We start from the raw sequence: 19,720 nt of genomic DNA, 5'->3' as shown, positions 1-19,720 counted from the left end.
TGTTAGGGTTGGTAGTCAGGTGGTTTCAATGCTTTTGCTTTCAAGATGCAGGAAACACCCACAACGCCCCTTCCTTTTAGAAGCTTTCCTCAGGATCATCTCTGAGGGGATACATGTCGGATGATATGAGACAAAAACATGTTGGGGCCTCTCAAAATGGGTTACCCACAGGATTGTATCAATCTCTGTCAATGGGCATCTTTCAACTAGTCAGGCTTCTTCTTGGGAGCCAGCAGTTGTGTCCTATGGTCTAGCATTCAGCCACAATTCAAGTTCAAAGCAACCAACCCCTGTTGCAGTTGGGTCCCCTCAGACCCTGGTGGCCCTGTGTGTTACAGGGCAGAACTGGGTGGCACAAGGTCTTCTTGGCTGTGATCTTGATGGAAGCAGATTGCCAGGTCTTTATTCTGTGGTGCCTCTGGGTGCATATGAACTTAGTGTAATGGTCCACTCCACAGCTTTTACACCACCCAGGGACCACCCATCCATCGTCTGTGACAGGCCACAGAGCCGGGTTCCTGGTTCCTGCATCGGCTGGAGTGAGTGTGGCTGGCGTGGCCACTAAGTACATGATCTGTGCCCTTCGGACCCATTTCCCCATCCTGCTTGCTGCAGCAGTTTGTCGGCCCTGGAAGAGAGTGGAGAGTGTATGTGGCTGTACCTTGGGGCCTAGAATTAGAGCAATTGAAAAACCCTCAGAGCAAGTTATTATATTTAAACCAGATTCATTGGTTTTCTCTGCTTGACTTGGAGTCTGTTCCATTTGGTAGTTTTTACAAAACACTTCTGGGGATGAAATAAATTCCAAACATCATCCTCGCACCCCCCAACCCCCCACCCTGTTCCTGCCAAAGGACACCAGGATGCCAAATGGCATCCCGTTACTTTGGTTACAATCCACGCATGCTACCCCTCTCCAGCCCTTGAACTTTGCAGGTTAGGCTCACACAGCTACTGTTTTTACTCCAGTCTAAACTGTGGTCTGAAGATAGGAAAATCAATACCGAATATTCCCGTTTGGGAGAGGTAGAGGCAGCAGTGCTTATCACAGCATGGCGGCAAACCTCATGCGCTCCCCACCGCTTGGTATTCCAAAAAAGGGAGCAGGCACAAGTTGGAGCACATCTGTAACTAATGAGCATTTTCCTTTTGTGTGTCATGTATATGCAACATGACCCCACTCAACGTCACAGGCGCTCTTGCAATATCCATAGCTTCATAGACTATTTTCATTGCCAACACGTTTAATTCAAGACAAAGGTCTCTTCCTTTCTTGTTCTGGGTCAGGTATCTGAACCCTTTACCACAAACAAAATGAAGAATCACCCCTGTGTCCTTCTTGGGGTTTGGGGTCTGCCTACCCCCTCCCCCCCATCGACTCCCCTGGTGACTTTTGCCCTTCTAGCTGATATGGAAAAGTGTTTTTTTGTTAAGTACCAATTAAGCAATTCCAGGGAGAGTTTTTTTTTTAACAGGTTGTTTGAAATATTTTAATTAGTAGGATCTTTGGAGTTCAAGTTTTTAAAGTTGCAGAAGGGCAGAGAGTGAGAATTCTGTCAGGAGTAGGCTGTTTTGTATTTAATGAGTGGCCTCTGTGATTCTGTAGGTTCCAAAGTACATGTATGCCAGTATTTCTTTCAGCTTGCTTTCAACTAAGGGCTGTCCTTCACAACTGGTGGCTTGCAAGAACAGAAGGATGGGAGGCACAGGGCCTTGTAGTGTGTGTGATGTGCCAGGGATATTAGTATTGATAGAGGACAGTACTCACAATGAGCTTGTGTGACCAGGGCCACAGGCAAGTTCTAGATGACAGAAAATGGCCTTGGGCTACTTGGGTCCTGCAGTTCCCGAGTGGTACAAATGATTGGTTAATGCCCTTGGCTGCTAGCAGAAAGGCTGGAGGTTGAAGTCCACCCATGGGTGCATTGAAAGAAAGTCCTGCCGATCTACTTCTGACCTACACCGACCATTGAACACCCCGAGGAACAGGTCTCTCTGTTTATTTGCCCAGGAAATAGGAGGAGGACACGGAACATCCGTCTAATTGTCTTCCATGAATAGTCTGCTTTGCCGTGCGAGCAGAAGAAGCTTATGGTGCCTGGCTACCAGTGCTGAATGTTTCAATCAAAGATTCTAGAGGAGCATCCTCATTAAAAGGGGGGTAAATTACAGAACAGATTTTCAGATTCTCATGTAATTCAGATTTTCTGGAGTCATTGAGGCTGGCAGAACTTCAGGAATCATCCTCTAAAATACTTTTAATCTTAACACTAAAAGTATTCCCTGAAGTCTTTATAGAAACCAACCGTCTTAATTCATTTATTAGTAAGCAGTCTCTCTCTCTCTTGAGCATTGTTTCAAGTAACAGATACACGAACCTACACACAGCAAGCCACCTTTTCTGAGAAGTGATATTGATTATGTTGAATTGTAAATATAAATTTATATGAGTCAAGTAATCCTCTGGTAAATAGATAACCTTTTTTCAAAAATGCTGTGTTGAACGCTTAGTAAACCAAGCTCTTACTTGTGATTTGTTGGCCAGGAAATCCTACTTGCTTTGAAGTATGTTCAGTTCTTTCTAAGCAAAGAGGAGTACTTTTACCATTCAGCACACGAACTCAGTATATTACTCTTTAAAATGCTTTTCAACCGTTGTATTGTTCTCCAAATCCTATGTGGTGTCTGGTTTGTGGAAATGTTCTGAATGAATTGATGTTTTCTCCTGAAGTCACCCTTAACCTTTCCTGGTAGTCCTTGTCACAACAACAAGACGGGACTCCATTTGCCCCTTGGAAAGAGATTGGCTCAGAGACCAGAGACTGTCCCAGATGTCATGTAACTCAGTTCTTTCGAAGCCAGAGTTACTTCCTTTCATCCACTGATTTGAAGCTTGGGTTTAACCTTTTGGAAAAACCGTTTGGACCGTTTCTACTGTGTGCTTGTTGGGACTACCTGGTGGCTCAGTGGTTGAAGCCCTTTGATACTTTCCATCGTATGGATATGGATAGTTGGCATATAAATGCCACTTAGCAGTTGTACCAGATAGCTTTCCATAAACACACCCTTCAGATAAGTGTTTGTAAATACAACTGTATATGTTGATCAACTCAGCTAATACAGCCATATTGCATACGTTCAAGGGCAACAAATCTGAAGATACTCAGCAATAGAGTGTCTTCCCTCTGTTACCTTTACTTTGGATGAGGTGCCTGGTTGTTGGCGATGGAGGTATCACTACAGAGAGTGAGCATCAGTTGTTGTGTTTGACTACAGCAAGGCTGTCTCCCACATAAAGAACCTGCAGAGCAGATTAGGCAGAGAAGAAACAGATTAGCTAGATCTCTAAACCCAGTACAATCCTCCCCAACCCCTCCCATCTATGAGGCCTATAACACTAGTTGTAACCCCTGAGCAGGTTGGAAATCTACCATTGACTAAACAGTGACAGAGAACCGGGTGACTGTCCCCGATCAGAGGTGGGGAACTTGGGAGACCCGGAAAAACGGGCAGCCAGCCAAATTCTAGCTCTCACAGTGCACACTTTATTTGGAGGGAAACTTTCCATTGTCACCAAGTTCAAAATTGTTAGAGTCAGCCAGGTTCTTGGTTGCAGCTCCTCTCTCACACACACAAGGAGAGGAGGCTGACCCAGGCCCCTGGGTGGTACAACAGGTTTTGCACTTGACTATGACATGTTGCATTGGGTCAGTCTGCTGCACAAGACCTTTTTAGAGGGCTGAAAGGCAAGGATTTTACTTTGCGGACTAAGGTGCTCCTGACCCAAGCCATGAGGTTTTCCGTTGCTTCCTATGCATGTGAAAGTTGGACATTGAATAAGGACGACCAAAACAGAATCGATGCATTTGAATTGTGGTGCTGCAGAAGAATATTAAAAGCGCCATGGTCTTGTCAAAGGACAACCAGATCTGTCTTGGAAGAAGTACGGCCAGAGTGCTCCCTCGAGGCCAGGATGGTGAGACTTCATCTTACAGACTGTGGACATGTTGTTGGGGAACACCAGCCCCGGGAGAAGGACATCATGCTTGGTAAAGTGGAGGGAAATGGAAAACAAAGGAAGACCTTCATGGAGACGGATTGACACCTTGGCTGAAGCAATGGACGTGAGCAGGTCCGGACAGTGCTTCCTTCTGTGGTGCACAGGCTCGCTATGGGTCGGAATTACTAAAGTGGCATCTAACAACAACGGCTAACCTAAATATTGGTGGTTCAACACCCCACCACCCACCCCAGTGCCAGTGGCTCTGTGGAAGATGGATCCGACCACAAGGTAGTTGGAATGGACTAGATGTCAACCAGGAACAGAAGGTAGACTCAGTTTGGTGGGCGTGCTCCGTGAGCACAGACTCTGAAGTAGAGATTTGGACCCGAGTCTTGACTTTCCACTCTGGATTTGTGTTGACTTAGGGCAAGCCTCACATCCTTTGTCCGAGTTTGCGATTGTGTTGTGAAGATGAAATGAACCAGTGCGTATAAAATGCTTAGCACAAAATGATTGTCACATGAGAAATTCTGAATGGCCCTGACAGAGCCTTTTGAGTTTCACGCTGAATGATTCCTATATCTTTCATGCCAGGGGTGTTTTGGTGCAGTAAAAAGGGCTCAGGATTAGGCATCAGGAACAGTTGCTGGAGGTTAGTTTAGCTACCAACTGCACTGGGTGGTGATGAGCCACATTTGCCACCTTGCTCTTGGTCTGCATTTTTGAAATAAAGTTGTCTTAGTGCTTATAATGCCTATTCAGAATCTTAAATTATACCTTCCTCTGGGCCTAGGCCTAGGCTAGAATTTTCAAGTTCATCTTAAGGTCAGGTATATCATCTCTGAGTGACTGGACCGGAGACCTCTTTTAGTTAATTATTATTTCATTTCCATGTGTGTGAGCTAGTCATAGCTAGTTTACTAAGTCACTTATGGAAAGATAAGTTAAAATTACAGTCAATTTGGCACTTTGTAATCATCATAAAGTTAATATGCATTTAAGTCTGGATGTATCTTGATCCTCAGCCTAAGGCAGCATCATACTAGCTGTTTATTTTCGATAGGATAGCAGATGAAGTGTGGCAGTGGGCCTATGATCATGGTACTCATTTTACCAGGTACCCAGTCATCTTGACGCAGCTGACTTGATAGAGTAGTGTAATGGCCTTCCCAAGACAAACACTGTTCCAGCGACGTGGAACTACCTTGCAGGACTGGGCCTGTGTTTTATAGGAGGACATATAAGCCTCTAAAACACTGTCCAATATATAGCGTTATTCTCCAACAGCCAAGGCTCATGGGTCCAGGAAAAAGGTGGAAATGAGAGTGGCAACACTTACTATTATTCTTAGCAACCTACTTGCAACTGCTTTGCTTCCTTTTCCTGTACCTTATGCCCTACCAGCCTGAAGGCGTTAGTTCCAAAGGGAGGAATACTCCTACCAGGTGCTTCAGCCCCAATTCTACTGAATTGGAAGTTAACAATGTCTCCGTACCACTTGAGGTTCCTTATGTCTCTGGGCCAAAAGACAAAGAAGAAGCTACTGTATTGACTGATGTGACTGATCCTGACTCTCCAGGGGAAACCAGATTACTATTACATAATGGAGGTCCAAATGGGTATGTATGTCTGGAACATAGATGATCTGGTAGGATGTCTCTTAGAACTACCATGCTCTGTGATTAAAGCCAATGGAAAAGTACAGCAGCCCAATTCCACCCTGACTGCTAATGGCCCAGACCCTTCAGCGATGAAGATTTAGATTACCACACCTGGTAGAGGGACACAACAAGCTGAGGGGTTCATGAAGACAAAGGGAATGCAGGGATGGGTGGTGGAAGAATGTAGTTGTAAATATGAGCTCCAAGTGTGTGAAAAACCAGAACTGTTTAATTGTTTCAGTATTTCGTTTTATGTGTGTGTGTTTGTGTGTCTAACAGATAGCTTTGTCTTATCTCCTTTATGCCATTACTTATTACAGAATATAAAATGTACATGGGACATAAGATGCATTTTGGGTTGTAGACATGTTAACTGTATCAGGTTGGACTTATTTATGACTTTATAATTTTCTTTATTTAGAAGTTATGTATGTTTTGAGGAGATGTGTACAGGTGCCAAGTTGACAAGGACTGCGAGGATTAAGTGATGCGTCCACTTGTCCAGGCCATGACTTCGAGTGGTTTGACGGACAATCTATAATCATTCCGTGTTGTGATCTGATGTGAGTGGCCAATCGGTTGAAAGGGAGGGAGGGCTTGCTTGAGAGCCTGGCTGGCTTCCAGTATAGATGGACATCCTGGCAAAGTTCGTCCTCTCTCTATCCTGCAGCTAACTTGTTGCCTTCTGACCCCTGGTTCTTGAGGTGTGAGCTAGCAGCCTTCCAGCTGACCTGCTGATTTTGAGTTATCAGTCCTGCAGCCACATGAATCAGCAGAAGTCTTTAGCCTGATGCCTGACTCATAGATTTGGGACTTAACAATCTCCATAACTGTATGAGACATTAATGCTTTTGAGTCTAAGGACTGTCCTTCTGGAAGGACCGTTGAGAATTGATTCAAAGGCAATGAGTTGGGGTAAAGGCACCAAGTATGGAGACCTTTGTAATGGTTCCGGCCCAACATGATAAGATTGTTGAAGTAGTGGGATAAGAGAAGGAGGGATAGAGTTGGCAAAAAACACACAAAAAAAAACACCCAACAAACAAACAAAAAACAAGGAGGGTTTCCAAACGCTTGTGGAAAATGGCATGAACAGATCGTGGAATCCCTGGTGTTGTGGTAGTTATTCACCGGGCTCTTCACTGCTAGGTCAGCTGTTCACTCATGGGAGAAGGAAGGGTCTTTCTGCTCCTGGAAATAGGTACAGCCTCAGAAACTCCCGGGGCAGTTCTGCATCGTCTTTCAGGGTCACTGTGAGTCGACATCGCCTCAATGACAACGAGTTTGGGTTTGGGTTTGGTTTTTGCCATGTGCACCTTGCCTGTCTTCACGCTTTGTGGGAATGCAAAGCTAAGTCAGATGCCCGGTTTCTACTAGGAGTTTAGATGATTCTTGTTGATTGCTTCTGTTGTATTGGCCCCTGGTCACGACAAGCCATGCACAAAAGGATCGGACCACTGGGACCCATAGGGTTTTCCATTGACTCGTTTTTAGGAGTAGATCACCAGATCTTTCTGAGATGTCTTAGTCCCAAAGATCCACTGAAACCTGCTCGGGTGTCATAGCCACTCCTAAGGCTTCATGGACAGGCAGGCTGTGGCTGGGCTTGGGGCGCATTGGTCAGGAATTGAACCTGGGTCTCACACAAGCAGTAATGCTCTCCCAGAGCCACCTCTACCGCCTGTGGGATTGAGTGCAGCCATGGCAATGAGGCAGTTTGGGTCCCTGGGGATAAAGCCAGCGCCTTGTCTTTCTTCCTCTCTGTACTTAGCTGCTCTCCCCAACTTGCCTTGTTCTCTTGTGCTCACCTCTTGCATCAGCAAAGGGGGTGGAAAGGTCCGGAGAGGCCAGCTTTGTTTTCCATCCAGCTTGTACCCTGACCCTGTTGGCCAACAGGACTGGAACTGCCTTGCAGAAATGGCCATCCCCAAGCTAAACAGCCTACTTAGGAAATCCCACCATGGGGTTACTGGCTGGGACTTTGGACCTGAGCCTCTAGCATGTTTCCTCTCAGCTCCTATTGGCCAGTGGCCCAGTCCCATGGAGCAAGTGAGGATGCTCTGAATACAGCCAGGGGGCTTCTGCTCCGTGAGACAGCCCTAATTTGGCTCAGATGTAAAATCAGTGGTCATGGGTGATCCCTTTTCATAAGTCTCCAAAGATGTGTGTGTCACCAGGGAACGATGGTACATAATCCGCCGGCCCCCGGTCTCCCCCTCCCCCACCAGCCAACCCGGCCCCGTATATGGATGTGCAAAAATCCTTTGTGCACAGAGGGTGCTGTCTTCCGAAAGGAAATTCATCATCTCCGGGGAGCTTCTTTTCTTTCTTTTTAAGGGAAAGACAGTAGGGGTATTTCTTGAGCATCGATGGCTACGGAGGGAAAAGGACTCTCCTCAGTAAGTGGGCTCTGTGGAAGAAAGTGGTATTTCCTGCAGTGGACTTTGTTGTTAGTTGTCACCGAGTTGGTTCCCACACAACAAAACAGAGCTGCCTAGCCTCCGGCCAGTCTCGTTTACGCGGCGTGCTTGAGTCCCTGGGTGCCTTCCAAGGAGACTCGTCTTCCAGCTCCATATTGGACACTATTGTGTTGTGATCCATAAGGGTTCCATGAGCGAATTTTTATAAGTAGATCTGTACGGCTTTTCTTTTCAGTCCGTCTTAGCCTGCCAGTTCCACTGAATGCGTTCCACCATGGTGACCCTGCTGGGACTTGAAACACCAGGGGCATCGCTTCCAGCCACACGTGGGCCAGTGTGCTTTTGTGCCCCTGAAATCCGAGTGGGAGGTAACTTTTAGTTTGATGTCAAAACAACTTGTGCCACATTGAATGACAGAAAAACACATGCTTTTAACTCTTGATGCAAACACATCAAAACTCTGTCAGCCCACACCCCCCAGGAGCACCCTGCAGGTCCCAGGCAACCAAGGGCAAAGTAGCTTCCAGACACACCACTGTCTCTCAGGTCTGACATTGCCTTCCTCAGGAGCCAATTACCCTGGGGCATCAGCCAGTTGTCAGGCTGTCCTGTGCAGTGGAACTGCCAGGGGGCCAGAATTCTTTGAGAGACATTGTTGGCCCATCTGCATGTGAGTGTGAGCGCTATGTCAAGTCTGGACAACTGGGTCATCTCATGAAAAGAAATTCAATTTACACATAGGGATTAAATGTCTTAGTTATACCCCTGCCTCCTCAAAGTCCTCCGTCAGTGCCAAGGGGGAAACGAAGCCACTCAGTGGTAGAACAGAACAGGTTTTTCCATATGTGAAAAAAACTCTTTCAGTTGCTTTTAAGACATTAGGTCACTGAAGCAGACACAATGCACGGTGCAGGAGATGTGGGGTGGGTGATCTCTGGGCTTAATATTTAGAAATGTTTAACTGTGGGGATTCTGGGGGTCTTGTACACGTGTTAACTCTGAGGCTGAAGTCGAAGGCCACTTTGTTTCGGTCATCTCAGTTGGCAGATATCGATCCTGTCCCTGTAGCATGTCAACTTCTTGGAGCCAGGCAGAGAGAGTTACCTTCAAGACCTGGCCGCAGCAAGTTGTGCTATGTCGAGGGACATGATGAAGGCACACAAAACAATGAAAAATAACAAGACGTTCTGGCTTAAACCATTTGTATACTACAAAATTAGGGGTAGGGAGAGAAGTCAAGCCTTGTTTTGTAGTAGATGGGATTTGAGACGGTCATCTTTAATAAAGTCTAATGCAAGTGGGACCAAGTGTGGCTTTTAAGTGGAAGCAGGAACTCTGGTGGCATAATGGGTAATGAATTGGGTTGCTAATCATGAGGCCAGCAGTTCAAAACCACCAGTCACTCCGAGGGAGAATTATGAGGTTATGGACTCTCATGAAGATACAAAGATCTTGAAACTGGAGGGAGCTGTTTTAAATCTGGTGGGTTAACATTGAATTGCTAACCACAAGGTGAGAGAATCAAATCTACCAGCTGCTCCTTAGGAGAGTGATAAAGCTTCCTACTCCTGCAAGGGTTTACAGCCTCAGAAATATTATATAGGGTCGCCATGTGTTGGAATTGCCCTAAGTAGGTTTGATTTGGAATTTGGTTACTGAATGCATGGTACTGATATGGGGGAGAGGGAAGCATTATTAAAGATGGATGAGAGCCAGTCTTGGCTTCGAAGTTGCAGTGAGTCAAGGAAGCAGTTGGGTTGATGATATGGAGCCCTTGGGTGCCACCAGCAGTCCAACTGAAAGGTTGGTGGTTTGAACTGCTCAGAAGAAAGAAAGGCCTGTCTACTTTGGAAAGGTCATGCCTATGGAACGCCACTCGGGGTGGCCATGAGTCAGAATTGATTCTACAGCCACTGGAAAGAGTTTGGTCAGAGAGTGTGGAACACATGGTCCCCGATTCGCTTCGTGAAGCTCTGGGAATTAAAACTTGGAGTGGTGAGAGCCTTGGGACAGGGTGTCACGCAGGACTGACTTTGATTCCAGAGTTAAGCTCCAACTGTCCCGGCAGAATGTTCCAGCACGCTCTTGGCTCAGCTTGTTACTTGATGCCTGAAAGCCAGGCCATTGGGAAACTAATCCCTCAGGTTTCAGTCCTCAGAATCGCCCAGTGTGATCGCTCACACAGAATGGGTTCCCATACTTTTCTGTCAGCTGGCACTGAAGCCCCGTGAGGAATGTGGGATCAGGTTAAAATAGCTGGGCCTCTCTAGGCAGCCCCTGAAACCTGAGAGTATAACGTGGTACTGTGTCTGAGGACTGGACCTGCCTGCGTTCCTGGGACAGTCCAAGTCAAAGTGACGCTTAGGAAGTTTAATTGAAGAGGAAAGCTAAGGAAAGCCAGCAGAGGAAGGGAGTGTGTGTGTGTGTGTGTGTGTGTGTGTGTGTGTGTGTGTGTGTACTCATGACCATCGAGTCAATGCCAGCTTCTCCCCAGACGATAGGCTAGAACTGCCCCTGCCCCATTGCTGGGACTGCAACTCAGGATGGGAGCATCGCGTCTCCTCTTTCTCCCGAGGCGCGGCTGGTGGTTTCGAACTGCAGACCTTAGAGTGAGCGGCTCAATGCGTAGTCACTATGCAACCAGGGAGCCTTGATGTATGGAGAATGCCTGCTGAGCAATATTCAACAATAATGAGCGCTACTTGCCCCCAAGGGTGTCCGACACAATCTCTTTATGGGAGTACAAAGGACCTCCCTGAGCCAACACATGGTACCTTTGTAGGCACAAGTGTCTCCACTTGGGAACGTTGGTTTATGTCACCCAGCTTGCCTGAAAAACCTATGTTAGTAGCTTTTTCGTGAACCAAAAGAAATACAAAGAGGAGTTTTGATCTCAGGAAAACAGGGAAAACTCCCGTGAGGCGTTGATTTTGCAGCGAGCCCCCGAAGAGGCAGTGTATGCCCCAGCAGTGAGGTGCATCGCTCGGCTCCTGCCCCGGAAACCATACTCAGTATGTCAGCCTCCAGCCACCGCCACAGCTTGAGCGATGGCCATGGACACTAAATGTTAGTGTTTTTTTAGGTGCTATGTGTTATTTGGCGTGGTTTGGTGGGTGATGTTTGGGGGTCTGGGAACACTCAAAAATTGTTCCCATGTGATCTGATGTAGCTGCAGCTTTGCCGTATGCCATTTCAGCTTATGAGAAGTTACAGAGGGACACTTCCCTTTAGGAGAGTGGAGACAACCAGCATCCTCTCCTGGGAAATGGCAGAGGGACTTGAATGTTGGATAGCATTCCCAGTAAGGGAACTTCACAGTGACTCTGTGACAGAGAGAATGTTTGATATGATTTATCATGAGTACTGGGAGTGGTGGTGGGGAGGGAATTATAGTCAGGTGTACTAGGCTGTATAAAACAAGGTCATGCCAGGTGAATTGCCTGTTAGGTTAGACTCTCAGTACAGTCTAGGCTTCCTGGAGGGCAAGCGTTGGTGGTCAGCCCTTGGCTCACTTCATGCTGGCAGGGAGTCCTGAGGAAACAAGGGACCAGACGTGGGCACTCAGAGCAGAAGTGTGGGTTAGTCACTGCGACGTGGTTGGCCGTCACTTAGCATCCTGAATCGTGTCTCTTTCTTTCCTCAGAGAGCAGAGCTGACGTCTGACAAAGACATGTACCTGGACAACAGCTCCATGGAAGAAGCTTCAGGAGTGTACCCTATTGACGACGACGACTATGCTTCTGCCTCGGGCTCGGGTGAGGCGCTCTGCTCCTGAGCACGTGGGTGCCCACACACATGGGGTTGTTAGGTGCCGCTCAAAGTGACCCGACGTCCTGCGCTGCCCTCACAATTGTTCTTATGTCTGAGCCCGCTCTTGTAGCCACTGTGTTGGTCCATCTTGTCAAGGGGTATATACTTTACTGGAATTTCCTCCGGGAGACAGATAGGATGCCCAGTGATTAACCGCATCAGCCTAGGGAGTCAGAGGCAGACTTGGGGAACAGATCTCTGCTTCACCACTTAAGCCCCATGAGATGGTGGGGAATGTATAACTGAGCTGGGCCGTGGGCTCATCTGTCAGAGGGTGGTCACCGGCCCCACAGTGTTGGGTTGTTGTCAGGATCCAAGGAGCTGACACATCTGAAGCTCTTCAGGATTGGTGCTTGGAAGTGAGTCAGTGCTCTTTGACATTTGCCTTCAATGTCATTGTTATGTCTGCCAATTTGTGTCACAGACACCACCCCTAAAGAAGTCCCTGGAGCACTCGTTTCATAAAACACGAGTTTCCTTGTTAGAGGTCACGCACGAGAGCCAGTGCAGTTACCCTCCTCGTTCTTCAGTGTTGTTCCAAAAGATATCACTAGCGATGTCCCCAGCTCCAGTAGTGTATCAACCACGACTTCAGTAATGCTGCCTCAGAATGCCCCCCAATAGTTAGCAACTTTCAGCAGTGACCATTTATTTCAATCATACTGTAGCTTGCCAGTTAAGGCTGGGCTCAGTGGGCCTTCCCTACAGGGACCCACTGCAGGTTTGTCTCTGTCATAATGCTAGGGCATCTGGGCTCTTGTCCCCATCATGGCCATCACACAGCAGGCCAATCATTTGTCCCTTGGAGTAGAGATCCCGAGAGAGCAAGCAGAAGTATTCAAAACCTCTTGACACCTGGTCTGACACTAGCACATCATCGCTTCTGTTACATTCTATTGGCCAAAGCAAGTCAAAGGGCCGGCCTCGACTCCACCTCTTAATGGAATGAGACACAGAAACAGGTTATGGAAGATGTGTGTACAATGAGGAATGAAAGGGTGTAGCCATCCTTGCAACCTGCTCTACCTGGTAAGTGTGTCTGCTGTGTCAGGAAAGGCCTCTGAGAAGCTGAGCGAGAGAAAGAGCTTGTGTATGTACTTAAGAGATGGTCAAACTCAGGAATTTGTGGTCAACAGGATGCTAGGAAGGTTTTACTCAGGAACTTTTCTTGCTTAGGGTTTGCATTGTTGATGTACCAGATGTGGAAGGTTATGCTGAATGTATAAACAGGGTTGGTTTCTGATGATCAGATTGTCCTGGGCTTCAGCACGATCCAGAAACAAATTGAAGTCCATTGTGTCTTTGGTAGATCTCTAGATCTACAAACATGAGTGTTTTCAGTTGGGAACCAGCATCTCTGAGAAAGACAAGAGGCGGGTAGCTGACCCAGTAACAATGAGCTTACAATGCAGCCCTAATGTAAAAATAGCCCTTGTTATTCTTGGGAGAGTGATATATATCGCGCACGCAGAATGAGTGTGAAAAGAGTTGTTCTCCATAGCCCACAACTCTATTAATATCTTTCGCTCTTTTCTCCCTGCTAGCAGCTCAAAATTGCTTTGTAATTGTCAACGTCAGAACATCCCAGGAAACAAAAACGATGGGCCCTTTTGTCCCCGTTTCACAGATGTTGGAATGCAAGCGTTGGGAGAGCAGCACCTCTGGAGGGTTGTGCAAGTCACCTTGATGACTTCTGCCAAGATCGTTCTTAAGTTTAATGTACAGGGAGCAGGTGCATACTCCCCAGTATTCTACCCCCATCCAGAGAAATGAGGGTTGGAAGGGCGCATTTGAAATTCTTAGCCACTAATTCGCTAGACCAACTTGAGGCTTATGCATGGTTCTGCACTACTTCTGCCCCAGCTTTATCCTCGATGCAAAGAAGTGACAGAGTATTGTTCTTGACTTTGGGAATGCCCTTGGACTGTCCAAGAGCATTCCTAGTTGTTAACTAAAGTTTGTGAAGCATTTACTGTCTAGTGGGTACCATCCTTCTAACATCCTGTAAGAATAAGTTCTGTTATCACCTCCATTTATCACTTGAGACAAATGGAGGCACAAAGAAGTTAAGTACCTTGTCCTAGCCCCCAGATTAAAGGAAAACAAACTGAGCCATCAAGTCAATGCTGACTCATAGTGACCTGTGTTAGTCTGGGTACATTAAAAAAACAAATCCACAGAAACTCATGTATAAGAGAGAGTTTTATATAAAAAGTTAAGTGCACATCAAGAAAACATCCCAACCCAGTGCTGCCCAAGCCCACAAGTCCAACATTAGCCCATATGTCCAACACCAATCCACAAAGTCTTCCTCCATCTCACAAAACAGATGCAATGATGCTGACTGCAGGAGGACAGCCAAGTCAGTGAACGTGTAAGCATTTCAGCGCTGGCAGGGGTCTCCACACGGCTGCTCCAGCACCCAGGGCTGCATCGGGGTAGTTCCATGTGGCTTCTCCACAGGGATGTCTTGCAGGAAGTGAGCCTTGCCAGCTGAAGCAGGGAACTGGCTAAGGCAGCTGCACCCTGGTCTGACCATCAGAAAGCAGGAGACCTGAGAACTCAAAAGGCGAGGCTCACACCGAGCTATTTATCTCTCTGCCCTTCAATTAACCCCATATGTGTTTTTCGGCCAGGTTAGCACAATAAACTTTAACTTTCTCAGTTCCCAAGACTCTCCCACTGTGCCCAGTCTTTGTCCCGAGAAGCTGCTGGTAGTTTGAACTGCTGACAATGGGGATTGCAGCCCAACTTGTAACCACTCCATAAAGCTGGAATAGAGACCGGGGTATCAGGCCGGAGAGTGTTCTCTTGCAACCCATTGCTATCCTATGCTTTTGTGACCTAAACTCTATGAAAAGGCCCTGCCTAGCTGATGCTGTATCCTATAGAGGCAGAGCTGGGGCCAGAGTACTGTCAGCCCAGCTCCCATCAAGTTGGCCAGTAAAAAATCAGAGAGACTGCAGGGAAAATGGCTAAAGGCTCAGAACGTGCTTCAGAGTCAGGGAGATGGAGCCCATCACACAGGCGGACTCAGTGTGAGTATTAGCGAAATGAATGCCTCCGGCCACTCGGTTAACATTTGATAGGCGTGTATGGTGAACCAGATCTAAAATGAGAGGGAAAACAGTGTTTTTCATTCCCTGCTGCAATGCTTTTTCCTCATTTTTATATTTTTCTCACCAGAAACTTAGTCCCTAAAGGGTAGGGACTGAGTGTCTGTCATCTTTGTGTCCCGAGAACATTTGGTACCTGTCCATACCAAATACAATGTGACGGGAGCCAGACTGAGAACATGGCCGAACAGCAAATACTCAAGAGGGATTTTCAGGCCTTTGATTAAAGATGTCAGATTGCACGCGCAGACCTTCTAACACCCCACTAAGTCAACAGTAAAGGAATTGGTTATCAATTCTTTTTTTTTTTAAACATTTTCTTAGGGGCTCATACAACTGTTATCGCAATACATACACACATCAATTGTGTAAAGCGCATTTGTCCATCATTCTCAAAACATTTTCTCTCCACTTAAACCCCCGACATTAGGTCCTCATTTTCCCCCTCCTCCCTGGGGGACAGACAACCGAAAAGTGGGTGACGGGAGACGTCGGACAGGGCAAGATATGACAAAATACCAATTTATAAACTATCAAGGGCTCATGAGGGAGGGGGGAGCGAGGAGGGCATGGAAAAATGAGGTGATAAATTCTTAAGGACAAACAAGAGTTGTTATTTTGTGGTGAGGTGCCGTTGAGCCATCTCTGACTCCTAGCAACCCCATGCACAGTAGAAGGCAACGCTGCCCAGTCCTGTGCCAGCCTCAGAATTGCTCTTCGCTGTGAGCCCACCGATGCAGACACGGTGCCAATCCATCTTGTCAAAGGTCTTCCACTTTTTGACTGCTCTGCTATTTTGGTTGGCTACGCATGATGTCCTTCTCCAGGGACTGCACCTTCCTGACAAAACATTAAACAACTCAAACACCAAACTCACTGCTGTCAAGTGGATGCTACCTCACAGCCACCCTGCCCCTGAGTATCGGACACTGTCTCTCTATGGGAGTAGAAAGCCAAGTCTTTCTCCCTTGGAGGGGCTGATAGTTTCAAACTACTTACTGACCAAGTAGATCATAGCCCTAAACCACAAAGTTCTACAAGCTGTGAGGTAGAAGTAAGAGGGTTGGGAGATCATGACAGGACTGAGGAGCCAGACGCAACCTAATGAACACAGCTGAATCACCTTGGGCAGTGGTTCTCCACCTTCCTCAGACCGCCACCCTTTCATACAGTTCCTCATGTGGTGGGGACCACGCCCCACCCCCCCAACCATAACATTATTTTCGTTGCTACTTCATCACTTTCATTTTGCTACTGTTTATGAATTGTCATGTAAATATCTGATATGCAGGATGTATTTTCATTGTTACAAATTAAACATAATTAAAGCATAGTGATTAATCATAAAACAATATGTAATTATATATTGTGAAATATTTATTTCTAATGACAAATAAATGAAATTTTATCTTGAAGCATGGTATAGCATAGTTAACAGTAAGTGGGCGTATCTGCATGTGGGTGGACCCGCCTGGAGACGGATAGAGGAGCGGTGTCTCGGTTCCTAAAACCCATCAGAAATATGTGTTTTGCCATGGTCTTAGGCAACCCCTGTGAAAGGATCCTTCGACTCCCAAAGGGGTTGCCACCCACAGGTTGAGAACTGCTGACCTTGGGACTAGGGAATTGGTAGCACCAGAGGGTAAATGTGTGTAAAAAATGTGTAAGGAACAATTATACTGTCATATGTTTTCCTTCTACCATATAGTAAAGAAATGAACTGATGTTCCTTAACTTCAGAAAGTGAGAGTCTATTATCTGGAAAGGATATGTAGAGATTCTCTGGATTACAGAGTACCATCTCAGATGGGGCTGAGGTTACCATATTGAAAACAAAGACAATAGGTGTTTAGATAAAGATGTTGTTTAATGCTGAGATACCCATCCTTGTTTTCTCCCAATCAGTTCCCAGAACATTGACACGCTGGTATTTACCTTCTGGGGATCAAGAGAAGACTCTCTAGGGAACAGGATTTACTCAAGAGAATGGCTGAGAGAGAGAGGGTTGCCGTGAGAGTTCTCCAACAAAACACAGCTTTATCTTAACTGATGTTTGACAAAACTGTGCTCAGAACTTCTAGTTAGCTTTTCCATATTTCCCTCTTATATATTGACATTTATAAAAAAAAGTTATATGGGAAAAATACTAAAAAATCCACTGCCGTCTAATTGATTCCAACTCATAGTGACCTTAAAGGATGGAGTAGAATTGCCCCTTGGGGTTCTCAAGACTGTCAATCTTTACAGGCGCAGATAGCCTCATCTTTCTCACATGGAGCAGCTGGTGGGTTTGAACTGATGGCTTCACAATTACGCACTGTGCCACGAGAGCTCCAAAGTGGGAAAGCTGGAGACCGGAAATTGGGGAGCAGGGAGACTTACAAGGAGAGGAACTTTACAGAAAAACTCAGAGAAGATGTTTTAACTATTAAACAAGAACTGGATGCTATGAGAAGGATATTCTAAGAGTACAAAAGAATTTTTGGAGAGTGGAACTATCTTGTCAAAAAATGAAAAATGTATTGGACAATGAGAAGATAAAAGGTGTGTTAGACAGGGTTTTCTAGAGAAACAAAACCAAGACACTTATGATTTTATATATATGTGTGTAAGGATAGATATGTACAGCACGAAGGAATGTAACAGCTAATTACTCCAGAGAGCTTAGTTCAACTCACTTCCGTGAAACAATTAATATACTGGAAGTTCTTCAACTCACAAGAGCTGCTGGGTCCAAGGTCAAGGAAGCAGACAGCTGAGTCTTCCGTAGAGCAACACAGGCAGTCTGGCCACAGGCAGCAAACGGCAGGGAGGTCACCAATAGCCAGATGACAGGACCCGACATTCCCCAGTCTCAAGCGATATATACACCAGCAGTGTGGCTAAGCAGGTCTTGAAGGAACCTCAAGCTCTATCTAGCGACACCATCCATGAGTTGGGTGTCCCACAGGTAGTGTAGCTAACAAGTTAAAGCAGAGAACTAGGTAAGATAGCTGCACACTGGCCCTATCACCAGATGGGAACAGGCTCTGAAGTAGGATACGTCAGGCAGAAAGAACAACGTGAACCAAAAGTCAGATGAGGAAGAGGTAATGAAGGGGTTCCGAGGTTTCCTGTTTGGACAAATGGACTGATTTTTTAAAATATATATCTTAAGGCAGGAGGACGAGCCACTTTGCAAGAGGATTTTCTACTTTACAAATTTATTTGCGATCACAACACATGCTGCCCACCCATAGTGTGATGATGGCTCCTGTTTGTAACTATTGTGAACAAGGTGGGCTTGCAAATCCTTAGTTGACATATGTTATTTCTCATTGAAATATTAGCCTCTAAGAAAATGACTCATCTATATGGCTCTTTATACTTCATTTCAATGTAGGTTACATTTGAGACTCAAAGGGCCAGTTGTTATTCCCATTTGACAGATGAGGCAATGGACACTCAAATGTTACTTGGCCAAAATTATAGAACTGAAGACCCGCATCAGTGCTGTTTGTTTGTTTTGACTACCAAATCCTGGATTTATTAATATACAGTGTCATTATTCTCTATGTAGTGAGTATATTATAAGGTGTGCTACCTCCCTAGTGTCATTGTTCCCCATATAGACCTGTCTATTGTTGGGCTGAAAATTGAGTCTTAGAGAAAAGCACATTTTCACATTTGCAGGGTGACGAAGGGCCAAGTTTCTGGAATTCCACAAGTCTGACCAGTAGACCTGGTCTTTTTTTTATGATTTTAAGTTTGTTCCCCATTTTTCTTCTAGTCGTTCTGATACGACCTTCCAACATGAACCCTTTAAGAGCAGTTAGTAGTGGTAGCTGAGCACCTATTAGCTCCTCTAGTCTCAGAATTGTGGATACTAATAGTCACGTGGTCAATCAGTCACTGGACTCATTGCTTCCATGAGTCTTGCAGTTTTCTTCACCCTTCTTTCCTCGGGCCAAGGAGGACCAGTAGCTGCGCATTAAATGCTCATGAGCTTTGAAGACTCTAACCGCTCCTCCCTAAGTAGGATATAGAACGTTGTCTTTGTGGACCCTATTCTGCCAGTTGATCCTGGCGTGCCCCCAAGACTGGTTCTCTGCTCCCAAGCCCAATGACTCATTCCCTCAAGATGTTTGATTACATCTAAGTTTTCCATCACTTGGCTAGTGGGAGGGATCTTCAGTGAATAGTTACACAAATGAACACATAACTACAAAGGTCATGATAAATGCCATTAGGCCAAAAAAAGCAGTGTTTTTAAAAGGGGGGGGCGCTTTAAAAAGGTGTTTGACCTCACATAAGGTCAAAAGAGGTCTTCTCCGTATTTGACCTTTGTGCTACAGTCCCAAGGCAAGTTTGGGATTTCCTAGGTTAGGGCTTTCAGCAGAAGTATCAGGGGACCATGATTAGAGAACAACAGAGAAAATGATGCTCACGGAAGCTGGAAAGAGCACGCAAAGCTAAGTTGAAGCATTTCATTCTTATCCCAAGAGCAGTAGACGTTGTGTTTTAAGCAAGAGCGTTGGAGCCATGGTCACTTTGTGGCTAGAGGACTGAAAGGGGCTATTAGGAAGAAGGCAATTAAAGTAGTGCATGGTGACATTGGGGGGGAGGGGGTGGTGGCTTTGTTCAAGTCTTAGAATGGAGGATATTAAGAAGTTAATATCAAGAGGACTTAGTGTTAGATTCAGTATGCAAATGAGGAAGAGCAATTCTGGT

At 46.0% G+C, this 19,720-nt stretch overlaps 1 protein-coding gene across 1 annotated transcript in view; it reads left to right on the top strand.

Moving 5' to 3' along the window:
- Positions 1-19,720, top strand: part of SDC2 (syndecan 2) — a 129,119-nt gene that overhangs the window by 99,485 nt on the left and 9,914 nt on the right. Inside the window, exon 3 of the mRNA XM_045287291.1 lies at positions 11,728-11,839. Coding sequence (XP_045143226.1) covers positions 11,728-11,839 — 112 coding nt within the window. The remainder of the gene's footprint in view (positions 1-11,727; positions 11,840-19,720) is intronic.

Source organism: Echinops telfairi, unplaced genomic scaffold, assembly GCF_000313985.2.
Source record: "Echinops telfairi isolate 266 unplaced genomic scaffold, ASM31398v2 ScPeMD7_1;HRSCAF=3_0, whole genome shotgun sequence".
In the NCBI taxonomy this organism is placed as follows: domain Eukaryota; kingdom Metazoa; phylum Chordata; class Mammalia; order Afrosoricida; family Tenrecidae; genus Echinops; species Echinops telfairi.
The sequence above is the reverse complement of the archived record's forward strand: the minus strand, read 5'-3'. Positions and strand labels throughout refer to the sequence as shown.